The sequence below is a fragment of the Bombus flavifrons genome, chromosome 8 (genome assembly GCF_040668555.2).
Source record: "Bombus flavifrons isolate JBK064 chromosome 8, iyBomFlav1_principal, whole genome shotgun sequence".
Classification (NCBI taxonomy): Eukaryota; Metazoa; Arthropoda; class Insecta; order Hymenoptera; family Apidae; genus Bombus; species Bombus flavifrons.
Genome location: NC_138449.1, coordinates 8,724,892 through 8,750,552, shown reverse-complemented (window position 1 = coordinate 8,750,552; position 25,661 = coordinate 8,724,892). Strand labels below are relative to the sequence as shown.

General features: G+C 38.2%; 1 protein-coding gene and 1 long non-coding RNA gene across 28 annotated transcripts in view; one reads left to right on the top strand and one right to left on the bottom strand.

Moving 5' to 3' along the window:
- Window positions 1-25,661, top strand: part of LOC138182723 (nucleolysin TIAR) — a 585,490-nt gene that overhangs the window by 245,000 nt on the left and 314,829 nt on the right. For all 7 annotated transcript variants that reach the window (XR_011173870.1, XR_011173869.1, XR_011173868.1 and 4 more), the window contains one exon: window positions 1,673-1,730. Coding sequence is in view for 4 of the 7 variants with exons in the window: in XM_069118843.1 (XP_068974944.1) it covers window positions 1,673-1,730 (58 nt within the window). In the remaining 3 variants the exon portion in view is untranslated. The remainder of the gene's footprint in view (window positions 1-1,672; window positions 1,731-25,661) is intronic.
- Window positions 1-25,661, bottom strand: part of LOC138182727 (uncharacterized) — a 482,518-nt gene that overhangs the window by 364,004 nt on the left and 92,853 nt on the right. For all 21 annotated transcript variants that reach the window (XR_011173879.1, XR_011173887.1, XR_011173889.1 and 18 more), the window contains exon 2: window positions 18,560-18,629. This is a non-coding gene — a long non-coding RNA (uncharacterized LOC138182727). The remainder of the gene's footprint in view (window positions 1-18,559; window positions 18,630-25,661) is intronic.

The following is a 25,661-nucleotide window of genomic DNA, read 5'->3' as shown; positions in this document are numbered from 1 at the left end:
AAGAGGACTCCTTATATGAACGACCAGATTATATGGTCTATTGTATTAGCAGAGACAATATAGAACGAATTTGAAAGATGATAAAAGCCTCTTTGATTATGTTGATTATTATCTATATAGTTATAATTATAATTATATTATTCTATAAACATTAAAATATCCCTTGGACTACGTAACATTGAATTGACGAAATTAATTACAACGAAAAATCGTCTTTCAGTTGTATTTTTCAATTGCTTTACTTTCTACTACATGTTCAACCGGATTCGCAACTTGTACGCGGTTTCTTCGAAATGACCTTTGCTATTTATCGAATATCGGCTATGTCGACAGTTGGGTACATCACGATGCATAAAGAATCTAGTTTATGACATCTGTTAAGACCCGACGATACCCAACATGTCCTATTTCCGCCAGTCGAGGTCCTTTCGGCGGTGATATCGCTTCCTGTTGCTGCGGATTACCAGCGGATTACCGTACCGATTTTTAGCGAAAAAAAGATTAACTTGATAATCTGTAAACGAAATTACTCGTCACTTGAGGAAATCCAACTGTCGCAAGGATATTTATAGGGAAACCGCATAGGTACTTTATCAGCGAAAACGTTTTACGTTTAACGCGTCTGGCTAGTGAACAGACCGGTATAAATTTGATCGTTTCTTTGTCTTGACTTCCACTCTTGGATATAACCCCATTCTTTCACGGCAATCTTTTTATACCGACAATTTACGTGGTGAAATGTGAAATGTTATCTAGGATGTTTCGCGACAGTTGGGCGGCGTTGAACATTGAATTTCTAAAAGGTGGTCTAGCTTTCAGTTGGAGAAGTTTTACCAAAGCTCCGTGAGAATAAAAGGTTTCTTAAGGCAGCAGAATTTTATATATCTAAGCATTGAATTATATAATGTTTTATATATTATTTGTAATATATGACACGTTATTTAATGTATTATACAATGTTCTTATTTCGTATTTTATTATATAATATAAAATTTTGTTTATCTTGCTACCATCTAAATATATATCGTCTACGGTACACAAAGGAACGGGTCACTTATACTGAAGCTCAATTTCTTGAATATTTTGAATTCTCAAATAATCTGAAAGAACTCTGCGATATTTATCAACGTTTCCACCACTACATTATACATTCATTCGTTAGTCAAATGTTTGGAGCCTTTTTCACAGGAATACAAACGTTATTGGAAGATATCTAAGAGTGAAATTTTGCTTGGATCAACAATATTCATTTTATTTCTGAACGGTTAATATTAGGAATCTGTGTATAACGAACGAATATATGTACACTGTTTTCAAACCAATATGTCAGACATATGTATTGATATTTATTACAAGTATTGTCATGAGTTTTCACTAATTTCATAAGCGCGAAAATATAATAGTTACAGATGAGGCAACGATAATTAAATCGCATCAATGTTATATAGAGAGCATGAATTGATAAATCTATTACTGTATGTCAACTAGTTTGTAATTATTAAATTTATCCGAAAGTCATATAAATAGATGGTTAGATAAAACAACGAAATGTTTTATCCTTTTTTGATCCTCGTTTTATTTCTCATGTATTTTATAATACATAATTGTATTACTATTACTAGACTACGTATCTAAACATTTAAATAAATTTATATTTCTTTGACTGTTTCAGGAGATGAAAGTTAACTGGGCCACGTCTCCGGGAAACCAACCAAAACAGGACACCAGCAGTAAGTAATATACAATTTATATTTTCATTTCCGTGTGTAATTGGATGTCGATAATCGTACTTTTCCTTTTTCTGTTACGTTAGGATTTCGTTACACTATACGCATAACGCACGTTGTAGCAAGTCAATTAATTAATATGCAATTTAAAAAATTGTACGGGTTTTAAAAAATTGGAACAGTATCAGAGGTATAAAATTTAATAGGTAATAATAATATAAATTGTAGAAAATGGCGAAATGGAGGTATTCATGAATTAGTCCAAATATTTGGTTGTTATTGGGTTTTTGCTTTTAATCCCAATAATGTTGTTAAAAAAAATTAAATTATAATCTTACATGTTACGTAATTATTACTAATGAAGTTTTCAGAAGCGTAATTAGCTTTTGCGCATACAATGCTTATGCTTAAAATTTGTTTACTGTACCCAATGGTACAACGTTGGCCGAAATGTGATATAAATGAAATAATTAATTTCAACCCTCCATATCAAGCAATACGAGACTAAAATTTTCTTAATACAGCAAGTGCAAATTACTGTTAAATATTGATTGAAACGCTCCAAAAGATTGTGAATCATTATTCTTCTTTGGACACAGATTAAGCCTATCAACCTAATATTTTTAAAGACTCTATTACATAGTACAAACCTTTGTATCAGTGAAAAATGTTTTATTTGACACATGGCCAATATAAAGAGGTCCGTTAATTTGTATGCGTTGCGATATTCAATTCATCGAGACTCGTTTTATTGCATAGACGATGTAGGTATTTTAAATTCAGCATACGCTGTCAATATTATGATAATATATTGTTTTTCTAAGGCATCATTTAACGGGATAGCATATGTCAAACAAGTTTATAAATTATTAGGAATACAAATGTTTTTCTTTCATTACTTTCAGGTTTCTTTGCGTTCAATTACGTTCAAAGTATTGTCTGAAACACCAAAATATTTACACCGCTGCGTCGCAATATTACGCAGCTAGGTTTTTATTATTAATTTCATTATTCTTTGTAATATTTTATTCACACTTTCTATTGTTTATTCTGATAATTTATTAATTCTTAGAAACCATTATTATTTTTATTCACCATTATTTTCTATTATTAATTATAATATTTGAAATAAGTTATAAGTTGCGTTAATTATTTTTAAGGTATAAGTCTTAGAAGAGAATTAAGCGAAACAAGTAGATCTACATTAATTCGATTTGCAGATTCTAGCTAATTCTTTGTGGAATAAATTACTCGTTTATAGCCCCGGAAACTTCACAGTTACTGTGGGAATTGAATATATGTAGGTCTCTAAACATCTTATCGTTGACCTTTAATCCTTTCGCAAGTTCTAGATTGTCCTTATTTAGGCGTTAATTACGGATACTTAAATGGAATTAGTTTCGTGGGTATAGTGTATCAAGTAACACTGTTCTACCACGGCAACGATTCCAACTTAAAAGAAGTTACATAAAATAGCAACATGGGCATAAATGACTTTATATTAAACTATTTTACAGTATGTAGAACTAAGTAGAAATTTTAGCGTAAAATAGATTACTATTATATTATTAACCGTCTCTTACTTTCGCAACTTAATCTGCCCCTCGTACGTCAAATTGACACAATGGTGAAACATCGATGAAATGAAAGATAAATAATTAATTTTCCTGTTTGTCGTTTACATGCATTCACATTGATCCTCCTTCAGAGTCATCGGATTTCATTCGCACGTATTTGACTTCGCATTATCGTTCTTGGCTTTGTCTCGCGGCGAGGAGAAGAACGAAGAGAAGGCACAAAGCTCTTCCTCCCTTCCTCATATTTACATCAAATTTCGATATTCAAAGTTATACATGTCTAGCTTCATACTAAAGAGGTTGTACTATAAACGCATAATTGTTGTGCAACAATTACGAAACACTGAGATAGTCGTCAATGGACTTGGTAAGAATAACGTGTGTCAGATTGACACATAGGGTTCTTTTTGTAACAAACGTTGTTTCATAAATATATATATATATATATATATATATATATATTCCATATTAAAAAAGTAAATTATAAAGTCTGAGATCAATTTTTCTTAGAATAGCGTCATCTTTCACGTGAAAAATATGTACGAGCGAAGGTTAAGCCGTTGCTAATATTCGAAAAGCTAAGTTAGAGAATATATGTAATTCTGCAAACATTAAAATATTCAGTCTTTCCATTTCAAAGTATTAATTTATTATCGAAGGGTTCAGTATTTTTTCACACTCTTCTGGTAAATCAGCCGAATTATTAGGTCGTCCGAAAAGTTTCTTTCGTTTTATAAGGGAATAATGGATGCACAACATTATTCGTCTTACATTATTTTGTCGAATTACGTATGATCCATTTTGTTCCATCAAGATAAAGACTACAACGTTCGACAGAATAGGTTTCATGTTTGTATAAAGATGCGTTGTTGTAAAAGACGTGTCTGTAAAAGAAAGACACTTTTCGGACAACCTAATACTTGACGCAGCTTACCTATTACGCATACTTTATGCAGCTCTCCGATATCACATATTTTAACGCTTCATTAGCATTCCCCTATTTCTAACCGTCGAATTGGAAATAAAAAATATGTTAGCGAAAGTTAGGGAAAAATTGTAGGAGAGAATCTCAGCGATGCGCGTAAGTAGAAAGTTAAGAATAAAACATTTCACGTATAATGCCGTATAATCTTTAGAAAGAAGAAAACAAAGTGAGAATTAAATCGATATAGAGCAGAGTAATCATTTTGAGGAACATCTTGCTCGATTTTGCCGAAACAATGATTTAAAAGTTTCGTTATCAGATGGAATATTATACAAATCAGGTACATATTCATGAATCGATAAAATTACGGCGTAGAACTTGAAGTAACAGTTTCGTGTATTCGTACTATAATTTCTGCGTATAAGGGCTGTCCGGTACAGCAGTGGTTAGGCATTAAACGTACGTCACTTGGTAAGCTCTTTCGCTCTCTGTTCCCCTATCTACGGAGAAGCACAGCCGCAGACCAGTAAACCCGTCATAAGTACTTCCTTTCTAGGGATTTCCGTCGTTTCTATTTAGCAAAGAAAGAAGAAAAAAAGAAAAAGAAAAGAAGGAAAAAGATAAAACGAAAAGAAAAATTAATATGATTCTACGCAAATATCTTTCAGCATGAATCATTGAAAATTACCTTCTCGAATAATTTCATTTTATTTCTCGCGTTTTATTACGCAATAGGATTGGCGGATTCGAAATCCTACTACTTTCCGCGAGTTATTGGAAACTATTAAACGGCGGATTGTTCACGGTGTAAAATATTTCTTTGAAACCCGTCCTCTCCTCCGAGATCATGACCTTTTGCGCGAAAAGCAGAGAACCTCTAACGCTTTTGCGCTGGCGCTCGACTCCGTGTTTTCCGTTTCGCTCTTTTGAATTCTGTTTAACGTTGATGTCTCGTTTAATTTCCGTGTTTTGTGCACGCACAAAAGACGGGAAAAATTTCATTATGCCGCAAGTACTTTCAATTAACCGGGAAAACTTATTATAATTAAATACACGCCGACGTACCATTTGGCTAATTACGTTTGCAAATACCAGAAGTATTTGCTTATCATGGCAGATAATTTGTCCGAGAGCATCGATAATAATATCGAACAACGTGTGTCAAGTGTCGCCTGTTCGAAGAAGGAAACGCTCGTCACAGTGTGAAACAATTGTTAAAATATATAATATTTTGTAAGTTAAATGGACATTTTTGTATTCAGAAATATTTGTTCGACAAAGCATAATTTAAATTCTTAAAGGTATCTTGTAGTATATATGAATACCAGGAATTCACAGAGACAAAGAAGATTGTATTTCACATTATTAGACTGTTTAATTTAATTAAGTTTACGGTATAAAATTTAATAAATACGCGTATTTGTTCCATTGTCAAATTAAAATTTGTTCAACGCTTGAAATCTAATTCGAGTGAAAACTGGAAAGAGTTGAATTTAAATTCTGGGCCTATCTACAGTTTCTTATATAATATGGTGAATATTCCACGATATTTCTTGGATTATTTATTCAACATTCAATCTTGAGTTAAGTTAAAAAGCCACGAGATTATCAAAATCCAATAATATTCTATGATTTCTTCGAAATATTTTTTACGCTTCCGTGCTTTCTTACAGACAGCGGCAAATAAGATTATAACAAATTAAATTAAAATTAAATATAAAAAAATAAAATTTAATAAATAAAATAAAATTAAATAATTAATTTAAACAACCAAACGTTCCCTTTCATTAGGTATTATAAACATTTACTCGAGTCTTCCAATGTTACAACATTGTCTAACTAAGTTTAATAAAGTATCGGGTAACAACATTGAATATCAGCGATGATATCATAAATAACAGAAGGAGGTCTGCTTATCTTACCTCTCTAGCCTGCCGTACATACGAGAAAGGCCAAAGAGTGAACACGTGTGTCCTTTTCCTATTATACATGTACGCCCGGGCGACGAATGCGTGTGCGTGTTTGAAATTCAGTGAGGGGTGGCGGCAATATTTAACTCAGTCTGAAATTCCTCTTTTTATAGACTTGTAAAACCGTGACAGGCACATGGGACCCGATCCTCTGCCTCCCCTTTCCCCATGTTTCAGCCATATCGTTCTCTGTTCACCCCTTGTTACCCTCGCTCTTCGTCGTACAGTTGCCCCATCTGAAACGGTTAGATGGTGTTCCTGTATCTCTCGTCGTTCTTCCGACCAGCTTTTCCATTGCTGGCCCTCTTTCGTCCTCCCATACTTCTCGAATCCTCCTTCACCCCTGTCCACCCCTCGACGATCCCCTTTCGAAGCCACGCCGTACCTCCCCGCGGACAAATGCAAAACTAAAACGCGCCTCCCCTATTCTCTGTGTAAATATGGTCGGGAACTACTGCACGGTCGTTGAACGGGGTGAGCACACTTTTTCCAACCCCACCTCCCCTCCCCACCGTCGTTTTCCATCCCCTACGATCGCATTCCCTACCCACGTTCACGAAGAGTGGATAGCTGTGTACGCGTTGCGGCTACAACCGAGACGAGGAATACCAAGGCGGCGAAGGCCCACGGTTGTTTTACTTTTCCGTAAGGGGATGCTACGAAACTTCGGCACATTGGTACACCTGCGTATCCTGCAACTGCGGACTCTCACCGTTTACTCGCCGGTCGGGCGTATATTACGCAAGCCTACGAAACCGTGCTACAACTTGCAGCGTATTTGTGGACCGGCAAATATATACAGTATCATAGCGCGTGATATATGAATCTCTATAGGTTCATCGTAAGATATTGGCGATCTTCTGTCTGCCTGGAAAAATGCTTCGCGATACGTTAAAGTATATAAGTGAATAAAGGGAATCGATGGGGAAGATCGATGGTTAACGTTTGATGTTTGAGCGATTTTGTTTCTGGTATGGTTATAGTAGCCATCTATATTTTCGATATAATTTAGGAAATGAGAAACACACGTATTAGTTTTTATAGTTTGTAAGAATAGTTTTCGAGGGGGTGGAAATGTGATCGGTTCGAAAGGAACTGCAGCAAAGTAAACTCTATGAATTCAGTAAAAATATATTTAAACAGGAAGCCTATGAGATTCATCCTCACGTATTTCAACACTTTTCTTAGGAATAATTATGTAAAGTAATTCTTTTCATTAGGATATTTTTCTACACATTGACTTATAGTGACATATCATAAATGATTAGGATTTCCTGTTGGAAATCGAAGCTGTATATTAATCAGAAGATCAGGTCATACCGAAATCGTACAAGTTCTAACTTACTTCAACCGACGAATGAGAACTTTAGAACGATGATCGTTTATGAACGGTCGTAATGCATGCTTGGGGAATCAGCTACGCAGAGGAATATTATCCAAAGATGATATACTGTGTTACGTATAGCTGAAATGTAATGAGAGGAGATTTTGACAGTTATATTCAGCAAGAGAGAAACCTTTCGGACTTTTATGGTTTTAAATCTCCTTCATAATACGCATCATAAAAGGATACAATTTTTATGGTGCCTTGTAACGTGTCATCGGGATTTACGTCGAGGACGATGGGATACATGCGAGTAGGTTATTGCAATTGTAACGAGTTGCGCAACATGGCTATGTAATATCCGTAAAATATCATACACATTAATATACTGTTGTACAAAATGTACAAATTTTCAAACTTTTCCTACGTGTAAATTTAAGAACTTGTGGGTACTGTAACTGTAGTTTCAATTATCTTGCTATAATTAAGAGCTACTTAAAGTAATACCCATTGCAATATTCGTGAAAAGGAAGCTGCACTCACTGTATCGTACTTTTTTTCACGTCCCATTATAGGCATTTTCAAGCTTTCACCGATAGTACAGATATCAAGCGAGACGATGATCTAAACTTTTAAATAAAATTGTCCTGTCACAGAATATCACAGAAAATCCGCACCAGCAAACAAGCAACCCTGTTGAATGTGTTACAACTACAAGGTTAGAAAATTCTATTCCTCCACGTCTATCGTGGAATAACGAAAAAATCTTGTCCATTTTACAGCGGATCGGAACAAAAACATTTTTCACGTGTACGGCAAAAAGCAACGGGACATTCCTTGACCCGTTCCACAGAGTAAGATGTTATTACGACTATTCCGAAAGACGAACTCGTGGAAGGAAGCTGGGAAGAAAAAGAAGGGAATTCACGTTCCATTTTCTTCATATGATCATCGTCGGTGGAGTGTCGCGAAGGAACAAAAAGAGAGCAAAAGTTGCGAGCCTTGAAAGCATAGGATAGCGTTGGTGCACGGTGTAGAACGAAACGAGAGAAAAAGGGCTAGAAAGAGAAAGAAAGCGGATTGGAAGGTCGTGGTGTAGAGCCGGATTGAGCTTGACTGGTAGACTGCGTAATCGCGCATCGTTTTTCCTGCATTATGAATCGCGCCAGGGGATAATCGTGCCAGTATTTACGGAGCTTTTCGGCACAAAGGGGTTACACCGCGAGTCCCACTCCCGTATTCCGTTTATCTCTGGCAAAGCGTTTACCGTTAGACCATAAGCAGTACGCCTTTGCTGTTTATATGCATTACTGGAGCTGTTATCGTTATTAACAAAACACAAGCTGTCTTTCCCGTGTCTCTCATTTTCTGTCACGTACATCCCGCCAACGCCAGTTTCACCCGCTCGGGGCTCGTCGCGCTCGTTCCATCCCTCCGCTTCTCTTTCGCTCCGTTCACGCTCTGTCGTCTAGCGTTTTCGCGTATATACATCTTGTCGCGTGCTTTCTCATTCGCCAACTTGTCTTTTTTTTTCATCTCCGTCTCTTCCTCCGCCTCCTTCTCTTCTAACTTCTCTCCCACCTCCTCCCTCGACGTGGTACTTAAATTTAATGACTCGCGAAAGAGCAGGAAATTTCGCGAGTCGTGTTTCTTTATTAATGTACGTGTACGTGGAAATAATGTGTAGGTTTGTGCTGTGAAGCGACCCGTCCACGCAGTGGCCGCTCCTCATCGCGAGCATAAATATTTTTCACTAATTCGCGTCATTAATTCTCGCGCTCGTGTAATTTGTACACTTTCTTCTTTTCTTTCTTTTTTCTTCCTCTCGCCCTCTCTCTCTCTCTCTCTCTCTCTCTCTCTTACGTGCGCTCTTTCTCTTTTTTTATCCTTTTCTCTTTCGCTCAAGCTTCCTTTTAGAACTGTCGCGCGTGAAACGGTTACCCTTCTCGTAGTTTACGTCGTTTAAAATGATAAGCAACGTTTGTATTACGAATGAATGTATGCCAAACGAATGTTCTTCAAAACGAAATATAGGATTTCTAATTAATTATCGCGACGATTTGTTAATTTTTCGAACGAATAGAGAGATTTCTCTTTAATGGTTTTATTTTTAGTTTACTTTTTATTAGAGAAGGTTGCCGTGTCGAAAGTAGCGTTCTTTTATTACGAGCGCGTAATAACACTGTTAAAACGCAAAATGAAACAAACAATGCAAATGTAGTTAATTTGATGGAAATGTCTTGGAATCTCCAAGCTTGGCTTATACGTTAGGATATACTAATTAAATATGAAGCATCTGAAAAATATGAAACCAACGTAACCTACGATGAATGTAATTGTATTTTATCTTTGAAGTTTTAATATTCAGACTTTTAAGTTTAAAGCTTTAGAGATTATAGAGATTATATATACTAAAGAATCATATTGGAAAATTATGGAGTTTCCCTCTCATTTTTAAGCTCACTTGGCATAATTTAATCACTACGTATTTATACTGATAGATGCAGGATCATTTGAGTAGAAAAAAGACCGGTAGCCTTTATAGGAGTGACCAACGTTATACCTATAAGATTACTTCACGTTCGAATAAACAAGTTTTCATGAAAGAATTTCTATCGAGAAACAGGTGCAGATAACGTTAATCATTACAATACATCGATACCGTAAATACGATAGTGTCCAATATGAAAGATACACAAAAAGTTTCAATTCAATCGAATAAAAGCATCCAGTCATTAAAGCATGGAAGAAGTTTGAAAGAAAAATATACTTCGACTTAAACGAAGGCGAGAACATCAGAACCGACAAAAATAATCCAAAAATGAGTATTAATATGGGAACTTTGGTACAGCCGATATTACGTGACGAAGTTTTCACTTGCTTTCCAATTCTCCCGCAACGCAATTCGAGAGCTATCAAATCAACGGATTGATCCATACATATGCATGTACATACACGTGGACTGGCTCAACATTCCAGAAATTCTCACGAGGTATCATTTGTAAGAGTCAAGCACATGCAACGTTACGATCGTCAACGAGAACACCAAGAATCCCTCGTACGTATCGCGAGACGTAAGAAACGGTCATTAATCGGATACGGTGGGTTCCACCAGGTCTTTCGAGTTGTAAACGAGCGAGGGAGGTGTACAGGTGTGTAGTGACATTCACGTTCGCGCAATAGCCGCGTTTAACTGACGACACGATCAGCTCGATGAACCGAGAGAATAGGATCGGGCGCGGTAGACAAGTGCATCGTGCATGCTCTTTGTCCTCGATGTTGTACGGAAACCGAGGTTCTCGCGCACACGTCCCAGTAGTATCCTGCCTGGACCTCGTGGTGTATCGCGTTACTACCGGTGGTGTGTAGCGTTGTGCGGTGAAAGCACTGCGGATGGCATTTGTGGGTAGCGCACGGGTCGACGAGGGAATCGGTAAACCCCCGTGTACGGAGGGCGTCTGCGAGATCAGGCCGCGTGCACGCTGCCATCATATATCGTCTAATAGACACGAGGATACGCGCGGCTTTGCCCTGCAGGCTTATGTCACTTAACCTCTCAACATCGGTGCTCGATTTTGTCGCACGAGATCCGCCGTTGGAGATTACACGAGCCACAATTTATCGCTGGAATTTGTTAGTCGAATCGAGCTGATCTACAACTCCCGGCCTTCATTGGCAAATAGAAAATTTCGTCTCGACCCGCTTGTCTATAGCGGTTGTTCCACTTTCGAAAGCCTGTTCGCTGCGTTTCGCGGTTCCCAGATTGCACTGTGATTTTTCGGCCGATCGAAACCAAGCGCGACTAACGCGAGATTGGATAGACGAGTCGAAAGCGCCGGGGCAAATATTGTTTTTTAATATTGTCGAAGTGTCAGCCGATTTTCGACCAGGAAATGAATAACGTCTGGCTGCCCAACGCGACGTTACGCTATGCGACGTAGCAAAAAGGCCAACCGTGTACAATTAGTATATTGCTTATAATACGTACGACGCGTGTGATTATACGCGTAGGAGGGGCATTAATGAACAGCGTACAAGGTTTGCTGATAATTACAGGTGCGGAAGGAAAAACACGAGATGATTATTGTGTTTGCCCATCAGGTTCCACCGCACTGAAAACAATCAGATCCCCGTGCAATTTTTATCCCGGTCGGTTACAAAGGAAATCTGCGCGAAAAAAATTCGTTGTTCTTGTGGACTCGGCGCTTTAAAGATTATTTTCACGTGCGCCCATCGGCGTTCCGTTGATGGAAGGATACGCGCTTTAATCAAGTTAATGCAACCACGCTCCACCTCTGTTCGCCCGAACTTCGCGTGCACACGCCTCGCGTACGTGTCCGTGAACACCGATCAGGGTGACTTTTATGAACGTTACACACTTTGGAAACGGTGCCGCCGCGTGCCAACCGGAACCTCGAGCCACAGGCCGCTTCTTACGAGCACGTTTCTCGCAGATTGGTTCGAAGAAAAATGCGGACTCAATTTGGAAACCGCCTTTTCGATATTTTCCACGAAAGATTTCGATGATTCTCAGACTACAGCGTGACGATGGCGATTTCGGACGTGTAATTGTCTTTTTAACGCAGTTGATTAGATGGTTGGTAGGTTTTATCGGTTTTCCGTATATGGTATTAGAATACCAATACACCAGCAATCCATGGTTCTTACGAGGAAATGTATCATTACGCGTTATTAAGTAAATTACAGATTGTTATGGCCGTTTCTTATTGCCACTCGTCATTTCGAACACAACACGTTCACCTCTTTCGATTTCGATCACGTCGGGATCACTAATTTGAAGTGGATCAAACGTGTAGGTTTGCTTCATAAAGAAACGAGTGGATGAATAGTCCGATGTATCAAAATCAGCATAAGTACAAGAGGTAGTGTATGCTGATTGTAATCGTCGCTCGCACAATGCTCTATGCCGATCGAAGGAAGGGTAACAATACACTGTCTTAGAGAACACGTTCATACATTTATATCGACGAATGTTACCACAAAAACTTAACCGTCTTATGTAGCTCTATCTAACGATGACAAGAAACAGCAATAACAATCTGTCCAGAGTTCATTTACCTCTAGACCTTGTAAACGAAAACAATCTTTAGTATTCAAAGGTACAATAATATGGATCTCTCCTAGACTCGAACGTTTTTTACGTTCATACAATGTTATCAAAATCCAACGTTTCAAAGAATTGAGATATGCACATTAAAGATTTTACACTATCTATGACATATTTTTAATATTGTAACATTGGAAATAAATATTATTGGTGATTTATTTACAACAAATGGATTGTACAGATATTGATTAAACAGAAGAACGATGGTTGTTTAATGTGAACTAATCGCAATAACGGACTATAATTTAGACAACTCAATAGTTAATTTGCAACTCTCGTCACCAGGGATCCAACGCTCTCTCTCTCTCTCTCTCTCTCTCTCTCTCTCTCTCTCTCTCTCACGCAGACTACACTCTCACGACAACGCTAGTGTCACAGGGTAAATTTGACTCCGATAAGATAGTTAATCCTAACTGCCTTATCATGAGTCACCGCCAGGGTAACATCCAGTCACTCCAAACATGATACATCCGTACAACCAAAGTCCAGAGTCTTTCTCCCACTCCAACAAATAAACTGATATAAATACTCCTCCCGAAATCACCCGAGCAGTCTGCAGTCTGCAATACTTAAAACCTACCCAAAACATTATCGTTGTGAACCTCGAATATAATAATATTAATCATTGTATAAGTGTGTGGAAATAAAGAGCTCGATCTCCTATTTTGAGATCGACACTTTGTAATAATTTGATAAATTATTACGCTACAGTAGCAACACTATCTTGATAACGCAACTCGCACTCTCTGACTTCTCGATTCACACTCTCTGGTTTCTCTACTGACACTGCCTGTTCTAGCATCCCTATGTCTTTTCTTAGATCCACTACGCACATGTTCCGCAACCACTCGTGGCCAGGGTCATGTAGGCCTTTTCTACGAAACTATTCAATTGAAAGATCGACGACACATTGATGGGCCCGACGGCGCCTCTGCTCTCGCGACATTGTTTATGGTTTACCCGATATCTCTTAGGCCTTTTTGTCCACGATACTACAATATCGATATATTTTATTTTCAAATCACCAGCATACTCAAACGTTAGACTACGCGGCGATTTTTCAAATGTTTGCAAACAAGCTGGAAATAAAGATTTGCAGTATACTTTTAATTCGTCCTTGAAATTGAGAAATTACCCTGCTAATTTTCGTCGTTAATAAAGATTCGTAAGGGCAAGAAACGAAGTCTCCTGAGTTCGCGGTGCAGCTTAGCGTGAGTTAAAAACGTAGAAGAATTGGCACGGAAGATAAACACGGCCGGACTTGCCCAGTGACCGAACATTACTATGTTAAGAGTTCTCAGGAGAGATGCAGGGGTTGTTGCGTGGTATCCCCCGAACGGACGGAATAACATCGTTGGATAAGACTACGATATTGAACAGTGAGAATCACTGCAATCCCCGGTGTGTGATAACTCAGGTAGCGTGAATAAGCTGACCTCTCTTTGCTAGAATATACCGCCATTTATGCAACAACACAGCATCGCAGTTCTCGCATCCAACTCTTTACTCTCACATTCGCATAGAATCCAGTATGTGCGCTCTGTACATGGCCAGCGATTTAACATCCTATCGTTTTACGGCACTCGTTAAACGTACAGCGGATACGAATGCTGCTGTATGTGTTCTGATTCCACGCGAATGTCCCTGTCTGCTTTCGTAAAAACTGTCCACATCGGAACAAATACCTTTTTTTTTCGGATGCTGTTTTCTGACGCGACGCTATTTCCTGTCATTTTGCGTTCCTGCACGATGGATTGCGACGAGACTCGATTTGTTCCTTCCTTTCGCGTATGCTCATTTCAGAATAACAAATTTCTCGTTGTACGCAGTAATTGCATGATTAATCTTGGTTCTTGTTTGGAAAATAATTATGATTTATATTAATCCGTGAAATCGAATTGACGTTTGCGAGGAAAAGGTACGACATCAATCTTTCACAAGTAATCTGTTTAAATCGCCTAATCCTAGTGGCTAGACGCAGTTCTCCAATTATTTGTTTTCTAACGTAAAGCGAAACGTATGCAGAGGTAAGTTCGAACTAGCTTGTGAACTCGCGTTTACAAGCAAGCATACAAGCAAAAATGATCGTAATAATAAGTTAATAGTTAAATCAAAAATAGAACGTCAGTCAGTGTAATTTTTAACAATAAGTATCTATTATTTATTGATAGAATGTCTATCGTTTCAATTTATTAAATTATACGGAACACCACCGAAGGAAAAATACATCGAGACAAACAACATAGTCTTAAGAGTTTGTCGAAAGTATAAAACAAAGTATCTATACATCGCTCTAAGTTCGATTTGTACAAAAAACGAAGTGTAGTTAAAATTGTGTTTCGAAACGACAATAGGATCCCGGCTATCATCGAGTGGCGGAACAATAATTAAATATCAATCGCCGCCGCTCCCCAGAGAGTTTCCTTTCGCGTTATAAGCTGTCCACTCCACCTGACATCGACTTCCAACGCTTAATTGCTTCGAAATTCTTTAATTTCACGCGCACTTTGAATGGATGCGATCGCAATGAGTTTCAAAGGCGTTATCGGGACGGTGCACAACTTTTGTCGATAAAAGCCACGTTGGGGTTTAGCGGAAAGTGTTCGCGCGAAAGAGCAACGATCACGAGGTGAAATACAGCGTTAACGAAGAAATGAATCACGTCACCGTATATCTACCCCTGTAGTTAGCTAACCGAGTAATTTTAAAATGCAGAAATTCACCTGGGGAAGCCTTATCCGCCTTGGAGGGAAAATTATTTTGTCGCCATGACACGTGCCTAGGGGAAAGAAACAAAAAGAGAGATGGGTAAGGAGCTTGCGAACGATATGAAAAACGGGGTTTATGGCGGTTGTAAAGATTATGCCGCAAAGAGTGCCCGATATATACGCAGCCGTGTTTTTCCTTTTTTTTTTTTTTTTTTTTGTTTCTTTATCCTTTCTACAATTTTTGTAGTCAGCAATAGATCAGGTTTGTAACACTTTGTTTGCATGAATAAATCGATTGGATGGAAATTTGCCTGTGCTTTTTTCGTCTAATCCCAGTGACCAGACGCAATTTTACAATTACTTCTTTTTGTTCGTTGTAATTTAGTCATTATTTTCTCATTTATTTCTGATTTTTATTTTTAATTTAATTCGGTACATTATTTTCTTTTTACTCGGGGGAAACGAATGATTAATACTTTAAGTTTGATTATACATACATCACGTCGCGAATCTACTGAAATAATAGGTTGTCCTAAAAGTTTCTTTCGTTGTATGGGGAAATAATAGACGCACAACGTTTTTGTTTTATATTATTTTGTCGAATTACGTACGATCCATTTTGTTTTGTTGAGATAAGCACCGTGACATTTCACAGACTTGGTTTCACGTTTGTATGAAAGTGTAAAACACACGTTTACGAAAGAAAGACACTTTCCGGACTACCTAATACGAACACAGACACTGTCGAAAGATCTAGAAACTGATCATAAACCTCGATAGGTCGGAAATACTGAACAGCTGATCAGAAGGTGCAATGAGTGACCACCGACAATGCAAGCATATTTTCTTCCTTCAGAACATTTTCCCCGTGCAAATAGAAACAGACGATAGTGCAATAGCTATCTACTCTGTTTAGCATATTCATTAACTAGTATAGGTCAATCAATGAATGCAATGATCCATTTGCATCTATCAAAATTGATAAGAAGTAAAGTCATTTTATATGTGTTGTCAGCTATTAGACAGGATATCTGTACATGTTCCAATAATTGTCATCTATCTTTCCGTAAATTATTTGAATTACCAATTATGTATGTACATCATATAATCATAATATCATCATATAAAAATCACAGCATTATCTAACCCTATATTACCCTAACCTATTAGGGTAACCCATCTAACCCATTATGTACGCTATATGTACAACAAGTAATAAAAGAATAAAATGGTTCTCACAAGACAGCGATATATATGCGGATGCCGTTATTATTTCCAAAATCCATACGTCACTTTTCACGTCTACGTTTGCTCTAACAACGTTATTCCGACATAACCGATGTTCGACAAACCGACCGAAACTTGTTAACTGCGATTCGATCGAACGAAGTCACTGTCGTATCAAAAATCAGGCCGCGAATCATAAATTGACAAAGCGTTGGCGGAGACATATTCTAACGTTCTCATCGGTTGGAGATACAGAATTTTATAATTCTTTATTCCTATGGTTTGAAAGCTGCCGCTGACATCGGATGAAACGTCAGTCGGTTGTTCGAAAGCAGCTAGTTTCTGATAGAATTCGTGCGCACGGTGCACGTTCGACAAAAACCGCATAGGTGTTTTAAATAAACTGCTACCGGGCATGCCATAAGCTACTCCACGTGTCTGCGGCCATTTTTCCGATACGAACCTGTGGATTAACGGGACACGACCGCTTTAGGCAGGGAAGGTGATGGGAAAAGATTTAACAGAAATTTGCATCGAATCCGGTTCGGCCCAGTAAATATGCAAATTTTGCCGAACATCGGGCGTCACTCGTTTTTTGATTGGTAGGAGAAAAAAAAGGAGAACGGCGGGCAAAGACGATAAGTATTGTCCGTGGAAAAATGACATCTCTGACACGGAACAAAGGATGACAGCACGCGAAACCGCGACGAACTTCGGAAATAACGCAACGATGCCGATTCATTTAAATTTTGATGAATTAATCACGCTTCTAGCGCGACGTTCGTTAGCATAGTACTTTTACTTTAAAATTTATCACTCGACAAAAGTAGTCACAGGATACACGCTCTTTATTCCCTTTCCTGTAATTTATGATCTTTTCTTACTTTTACATACGTCGATATTTTCTTTTATTTAGGAACCATCAAGTGCATTGTAGCCAGCTCCACGGTAATTAATAATAATCCCTGTCGCGATAGAACTACACCGATTTACACTGCATCGGCACTAAAATTTTCCAAATTTTATTACCGCCATAAATTACGATATATCTACGTTATTCGTTTTTATTGGCTTCGAGTATGAAATCTTTTTATCTGTGCTAATTTTAATATATACCATTCACGCCTTTCGTATTTCTACGTTTCATCATTTCTATTAATGGAAAACCGTGAAGTAACAATAAATTTTCCAAAGTGACAATCAAATATCAACGTGCTTCTAACCACGTTCGACGAAATTTACGATCATAAATCACGGACAATAGATACTTTTTCGGAATACGAATATTTTTGTACAAATGAAAACGAAAGAGTAGTAAGTTGATACCGATTGGAAAGCGCGATTGCAACGAAAAGCCAACTGACGATAGTTAGCTGCAAGCCCACAGAAGCATCCAGTAAATGGAAACTTCGCAAGCATGCATTTCTCTCTCGCTAGGTGTAATTATCACAATATCCATTTAATTACATTGTCTTAAGCCAACCAGCAGAAGCACCTGCCAGTAGGCTTAACCTGTATTTCACTCACTAACATTGTCAACATAATTCTCGGCTTATCGTAACTGCTGATCTAGCAGTTACATGTTACACGATAGTGTATCGATGTGCGGTAGTTGTTTGCTAGAATAAAGTAGTGAGTTACAGGTGAAGCGATGCAACCACGAAGCCTAGCCAGGCTGTCGCTCATTTCGCGGTAATTATACACTAATGAGACCTTCCAGACTCGACCCGTTTCGCCTCCAAAAAGTACGACAAGTCGATGGAAAATAAAAAGAGAAACGCTTGCGGCGACCGAACTTGGGTTACGTTCCGTAGCTTCATCAAAAGTATAACGATGACGTTGTATTTTATCAATTTAACATACTCGTTATAACGTAGAATGCGATAAAAATTTGATTAAGGTACAGGCAGTAAGTAAAATAACGTACAAAAATTACATAAACGCCGTAATATTAAAAAATGTGGGTAACTTACGCATTCTTTTGTGGAGATACAAAAAATGTATTAAAATAGCCGACTCTTTACAGGTGTTCGCTACGAAAGTCTGAAACATAAAAAAGTTTCCATAATTTAAAAAGAAAAATTTATTTATCACAGTGCTTTAAATATTTCGAGTTCAACAAATTTCATAAAACTATAGAGTTTAGACAGAGGAATTAGTAACGACGAAAAGAATATTCAGCAAACTTGCGGATTTCCTTTCCAGATCATAATATGTTGAAAAATAGAATCTAATAATGCAAATAAATGGAAAAGAATTACAAATTGCAACGTTCACCCCGCAAATGGTTTCATCTCACGTAAAATGATACCAACGCGAAGAATATCTTTAGGCAAAGGTATTTATAATGAAAAAAGTATTCTAAAAAATTGTTTCATATACGGTTAGCTTTTTCGGATATTTTAGAATAGACGGTTATTCAAATTGCAACTTGATAAAATAATAACCACATTTTTCTCGTAATGGCTAGTTCGGTTTAAAGTTGCTCTGAAAGAGGAAGATATCGATCATTGCACGAAGTTTTATTCTTCCTATTCACGTTATTTTTGCAAAAGGAACTGATAACGCATGCAATAACCGTTTAATTCTCGATGTACGTTAAACACGAAACGAAATTGGAATGCACTCGCATCTGAAACAAGCCTTAGACGATTAAGCGGCCGCATATAAATTCTAATAGAGATGATTACATCCTACAACCTAGAATTTTATACTATAAACAGGAGCAACATAGTGAAATCTACATACAAATTGAACTCACTTTCTCCGACGTGTATTCGACGTGTATTCGACGTGTATTCGACTTTTCTGCAAACTTTATGCGGCGCAATTAAGTGGTTTCGCTGTTAAAAACTGGCGACTACGATAATCGATATTCACATACCGTCGCCGGGAATGGCGTACGTGCATACGAAGAAAACTTAATGAGATTGCACGCACGGTATAAAGGCAACCGCGATACCTGATTAAGCAAAGATTCGCCTCCTACGATTAATCGCGCAGCGTTTTCTTGCTTTTGCATTTAATTGATTACATTTCTTCAAGAAATTCTTAATTGATCGCTAACAGGATCGAGCCGAAGGCTTTATGGAAATGCAAGTCGAGCAAAAGGATAGCGGCACCGTCAGGGGATTGGAATTTCAATCATGCGACGTGAATAGAAGATATCCACTCATCAAGTTGCAAATTGAAGAACGATCGTTGGAACATTTTCAAGAATCGAGGACACGACGTTTTGTCAATGTTATTCTACAAATAAATCTTAAAACATAACTACATCGGAGCGCTTCCATTAAGATATTGTGCAATGGAATTCTGTGCTATTGAATATTGCGAGCATTGTTTTTTCCTTTGCTACGCGATTACTGTTTCTATTTAAAGAAATTAAGGTGTCTAAATATCGAAGTTAATCTCCGAACAATTGTACGAAGTAATAACTTTCGGAAGATCGCTAAATCTTTTTCTAAATCTGCGAAATAATTCTTTTAAATTGTCTATCAAGTAGTAACGAAAGCAGACATCTACCCACGAAAGAAAAGATATTTCACAATAATACAAAAATAACGCTTCAATGGGAATTAATTTATTTCTAAATTGAAAATGATAAAAGATAGTAACGCACTTACTCTCCATTATATTACGTCTGCTTTGCAATATGATAAATAATTGGTTAAAACTGATGTTATCAGATCTTAATTAACCGTGTAAGACTTCACTCTTTCTTACAGGTGAATCGAAATAGAAAGAAATAGAAGTAATGACTTTATACTATGAAACAAGGAAATATTTCGTACGATAGCTAGCTGCAAAGACGCTGACACGTTTTAAGAATTAATTTCTCTGAAAGGTATTTCAGCAACAGTAAACTTGCATCTCACACACATAATTTTTCTATCCGGCGAAAGACATTTTCTTCACTCGCCAGGTAATATACAGGTAGTTGCCAATGGAAGAGCTCAAGAGTCGTATCTTCATTCCCTATAAACTCCGCGTGGAAATGGGCAGGGCGGTAATAAAGAGTTTAGGTAAAGCTTGAAGGTGACTTGTGGAGAGCTGTTCGTTCGGATAGAGTATGAAATTGCCTTGCATGGTAATACGATGTCTTCTTTATTCACGAAGTCTACAAACAAGCGCGAGAACATCTCGGGGTACTGTGTGCTTCACGTGAAAATATAACCTAAATAACTTAAACGCTCGAACTTTGCCGCGTGCGCACGATAACTAGTTTAGTTTCGATTTTGAAAAGCATGCGGATTGTTTTAAATTTCCAGAACGTGCGCCAGTGAACGTCGCGTTCTCGTATCTTTCCCATCTGATTATATGCATATACCATACGTATAAAAGAGGCAAAAATACTGCTGAAGATTATGAAAGTCTGTAACCGTTGTTAAGTCGGATATTTCTATCGTTTATAAACTTTCACGATGCCGTGAGGAGATGGTGGACGATAAAGAGTTCCGGTATCGTTAACTCGCTCCTGTAGGACGCGTTATTCTTTCCCAAGAGGGTTACAAAATTAGCCTTCATCAGGATGCACGGCCCCTTTTTCGACGAAATTGTGCTCCTGGGTCGACATATAGCTCGCAATAAATTTGTTGAAAGGAAGTAGAAACGAAGTAACTAAACGATAACTAAATGGAGTATCATTATCATACGGTGTATCTTAGATTCGTTAGTACTTGAATATTTGTTCTTTAAAGCGCGAAAGAATGTAATGAGAAGATGCGGTGAAATGTCCGAAAAAATATCTCCAGTGAGAAAAAATATCCGTGACTTTGAAAACTTGAAAAAAGTAACCTTTGAGAAAGAAATTCGTAAATCCTAGAGTTTTTCATATTGAACCAACTAACTTTGTTCTGACACGATTTATTTCTATCTCATGAGAGCAACCAAGGTATTTAGTAATCAGATAAACGAGATATCCTGGATAAGATTGAATAATATTTTAGCTATGAGATATAAATGAGTCGCTTAGAAGTTGGAAATGAAGATGACGAGTTCTCCGATACGTGCACATTGGGAGAATAATGTTAAATATGTAGAAAACGTAAGAATCTAGCTTATACGGAGACTGTGTTGAAACTTAGAAAGAGTAATAATGGAATTTTTAACGTGATCTTAATTTAACTTTCTAAGCTGTTCAAAAATTCTATCTGCGAATAGAATACTTTACATCGTATGTATTAAACTTACCAATTACTAATTTGAAACTTCAAAAAATTTAGAAAAAGACAGATCAAGTTAAACGATATTCAAAGTTTATTTTCTTCAAAGAATTAAATATTAAGTAACATTTTAATGGAAATATTCTAATCACGTAGAAGAACAATTCATTCAGGAAAGGAGATTTACTTGCACCTTTTCCTCTGTAAATCGCATTAAATATATTGAAATACGTTTGTTTCTAGAATCGTCTTGATCGTACGAAAGTATTTAGTTTTCTTATTTGGAACGCTTTGGAACGCTCATATATATTCGCAGAAATGATATTTTGTAACTAAATAGAGGGATATAGTTCTGGAATAGTTTTACTCGTGAATCAAAACATAAATAAACATATCAGGTTAGTTCTTCACACTACAATTCAATATAAAACTACAACTGAACAACATAAAATGATTCAACTCAACAACAACGTTCCATACAACGACCACTCCATTCAACGAGCACACGTGCGTTTAGTCTTTCTCTTTTTTACATTCCCTTCCACTCACTTTAAATAAACTGCAAAAATTTAGGACACAGTTTGTCACACCCAGGTACTTAAAATCTTGGGTGACCGTACTCATTTTGAAATTTATTATTAAAATACCTTTTGCAACAACATATGTATATGTATATATATACAAGTGATTGAACATACTTTCACAATGAAACGGCGCAACTTCGCCAATATTCTTAACCGTCGATAGGGAACGCTCGAAGAAGTTCCAAGCGTTTAACCAGTCCCAAGAGTATCTTTTCTTTTAAACTCCGAACGTGAGTGTATTCGAGACGAATATTACGTCGGAGCCATCGTATCCCTGCTGAAACGTTGTACAAAAAAGCGGCTGGTGGAAGTGATGGGTAGCCGAAAGCTACCAACGGCAACAGTAAGGCCATCGTATCGTAATATTGGGCAGGTAACGATACCAGCAAACCAACGAAAGAGCCTGGTACGCGAAACCTTGGGGAGTAGTTAGATCGTCAAGATCTTTAAATTAGCAACGACGTAACAACGATACTGGAATCCAGTCGGGTGGAAAGAGGATGGCCGAAGCGGCGCAATTTCGCGCACGGTCGAATCGACTGTGTTGGGCCGCAGCGCTACCGCATAGTTCGATATCGAAAAAGTATAAACCAGTGGCTATGCAAATGCGTTTTGGAAACGCTATGCGTTCGTGGTTTCGGTTACGTTGGACGGTCCGAGATCGTGGAAACTTCTCTCAGCCGCCAGTCCGACTGAATAGACGTTTTCCTGGACGCTAGTAGCCATAACTCGTCCGCTCGCATGGTAAAAGGTAACGTTCAAGAGCGTGCCTCGAAACCTATCTGCGCAAATTGCTCGGAAACGCTGGATACTTTGTTTTCAGAGGTTCTCTGTATAACAGTGATACGTATGCATAGGTTAATTTAACCGGAGGTATCTGCACTGGAATTGGTTGTAAAGCTATTCGACCGTGATTAAAGTAATTGGAACGTATCTTAATTAGATTTAAGTGCTTCAAGAATTCTGTGAGATATTCTGTTTGTAGTGAGAAGTGTTAAATGAAAATATATGGCAAAACGATTGTGTAATAGTCGCGATACAATCGCTATAATTGAAATCCAGCGTGTTTAAATGTAAGTAAATAGTAAAACTGCACGTGCAAGATAATTCCTACTCAAACACTTCGCTATGACTTATGCAATATTGTTTTATGTGAATAAACTGCTCTAACTAAATTAAAAACATCAACGCCAGTAGCGATACTCCTCTCGAGAACTTGTAACTTATCTTCTGCAGTAAAGTAATGCAGACACAGTCATTCGTAATTTTCATATTAAATTCCTACTACTCCGTGCCTTCGATCTGTAAAAATTCGAGTCCGTTCCTCTAACAATTTTTGATATTATCTTGCCCCTTTCAATCTCGTCATATCTGGTAGCCTTGTGTAGCCTGTCCTAAGTAGCCATGTCCCTGAGATTCGCATCGACGGTCCGCATTAGCATCGACAATAATTTTCCATAAACGGGTTTCATTAGCGCGAGGTGGCGGATATCCAGAGGCGTCCGTTCTACGCCTTCGTTTCTGGCATTTTCTAGGTTTTCGTTGTTCGCCAGACGTTTACTTGCCAGTGTAAGGCGCTTCTCGTCATGAACCTGTGGTAGTAAAGTGTATCCCGTCGACGATAATTAGCCGTACAGGTCTGTGCAGTAGAAACGGAACGTAGAAAAGGAGAGAGGGTGGCTCGTATTCAGACACACGTCGCTTCCATATGCCGCCTAACAGCGCGCGCTGCTCCTGCCTGTAGCTCGACGGGGACTTCCGTTTATTAAATTCATTTATCTTCCATGAAAATCATGTTTGTAACATGTACCTCTCTAATTGGGCGCATTAAAAATAATTTTCCGCGAACACGCCTTAATATGCAAGCACGCGCGTACCTGCCACTCTGCCCTTGGCCACTCCTCTTCAAGCTTCATCTACACCTCTCTGGCATCCGTGCTCCATCGTACACTGTATAGGTACGGAGCGGACACGAGCGCGCATGGTCTCGCGCGCGAACATTCTCAGGCTAACGTATCCTCGCGTGAATCCTTTGCGCGTGTGTGCCTACGCAAACGGTGTACAAGCGACGCGAGCGATTACGCCTAGACGTCTGTGTGCCACATCTCTGTGTGTATTTAGATACGTAGCTACATCCAGATGATACATATTTATGATGGAACGTGTGCTGGCTGGCTGAATGTGTACAACTAAACACCGGGAGGCGGGCCGAATAGATTATTTGCATAGCAAATAGCGAGACGCGGTTCTAAGTGGAAACACCAGCCACGTACGCGACTAATCTCATCCTTTTGAATTCCTCGCCCTGTGTTTACGAGGCCATTTCTCGTCTGAGGTATCGCGTCGTCTTCGCCGACGTCACATGCGCTCGTGCGAGAATCTGCTATCGTACTCCTTATCTTCAGACGCACTAAGGAGTTTGTTCACACTCACATTTCCTGGTGTTCAAACATCGCTGGCGTATAAGAAGGATATGCTGTGTGCGTGTCTCCTGCAGGAAATTGTCATTTGCTCTTGGAGAACGCATCGAAGAATGTTTTCCTTTAATTTAACTATTTCGGGTTATATTTTATGACCGACGCCGATATCGATAATTTGTTCAAGGGGATAAAACACGTATAGTGACTTTGTCATTTATCATAGAAACTGTGAAGAAATGACGCAAGAGTAGAATTCAAAAACATATCTCCCTTTGTTTGACCGTATCACGTAACAGGTAAATATTTGACAAAGGAACCTCCTTTACTCATTTCATAGTTCAGAAATGAACAAACTTAAACATCAAGAGCTTTGTAAACGTCAAAATACTGTCACAGTGTTTGACAATCAGGAATATTAATTTTATTATTACGACATAATTTTACCAAGTCATAACGTACTAGTTAGACGATGTATATCTGATTGCAATGGCTTCAGCCGTAAAGAGATTCAATGATAATCTTCTTCACGATCAGAGGAATTAAGTCTCGTGTCCTCGCCGCCTTACTTACCTAGATGAGTCGATTAAAACACGACAGTGTGATTTATCCTGCTTGTCACCCTCTCACAGTTCCAAACTCGAGTGTTGTGCGCTGGTGTTTGAGGTACAAACTACTCGTCTGGGTACTCATGAGAGTTTTGACATGAACGCGATACTAGCTGATGCTTATATGATGCATCGAACTTGTCTTACTGGATGGCTACAGTAACCAACGTCTTGCATAAAAAAACCCAAGAATAAATTTCCTTGCGAGCAGAGAAATCAAGGCTATGTTTTCAAAGTACTAACCGAATGCACCGTGCAATTGATCCTCTTAGCGCTAGTTACGTGATATAGACTACAGGGT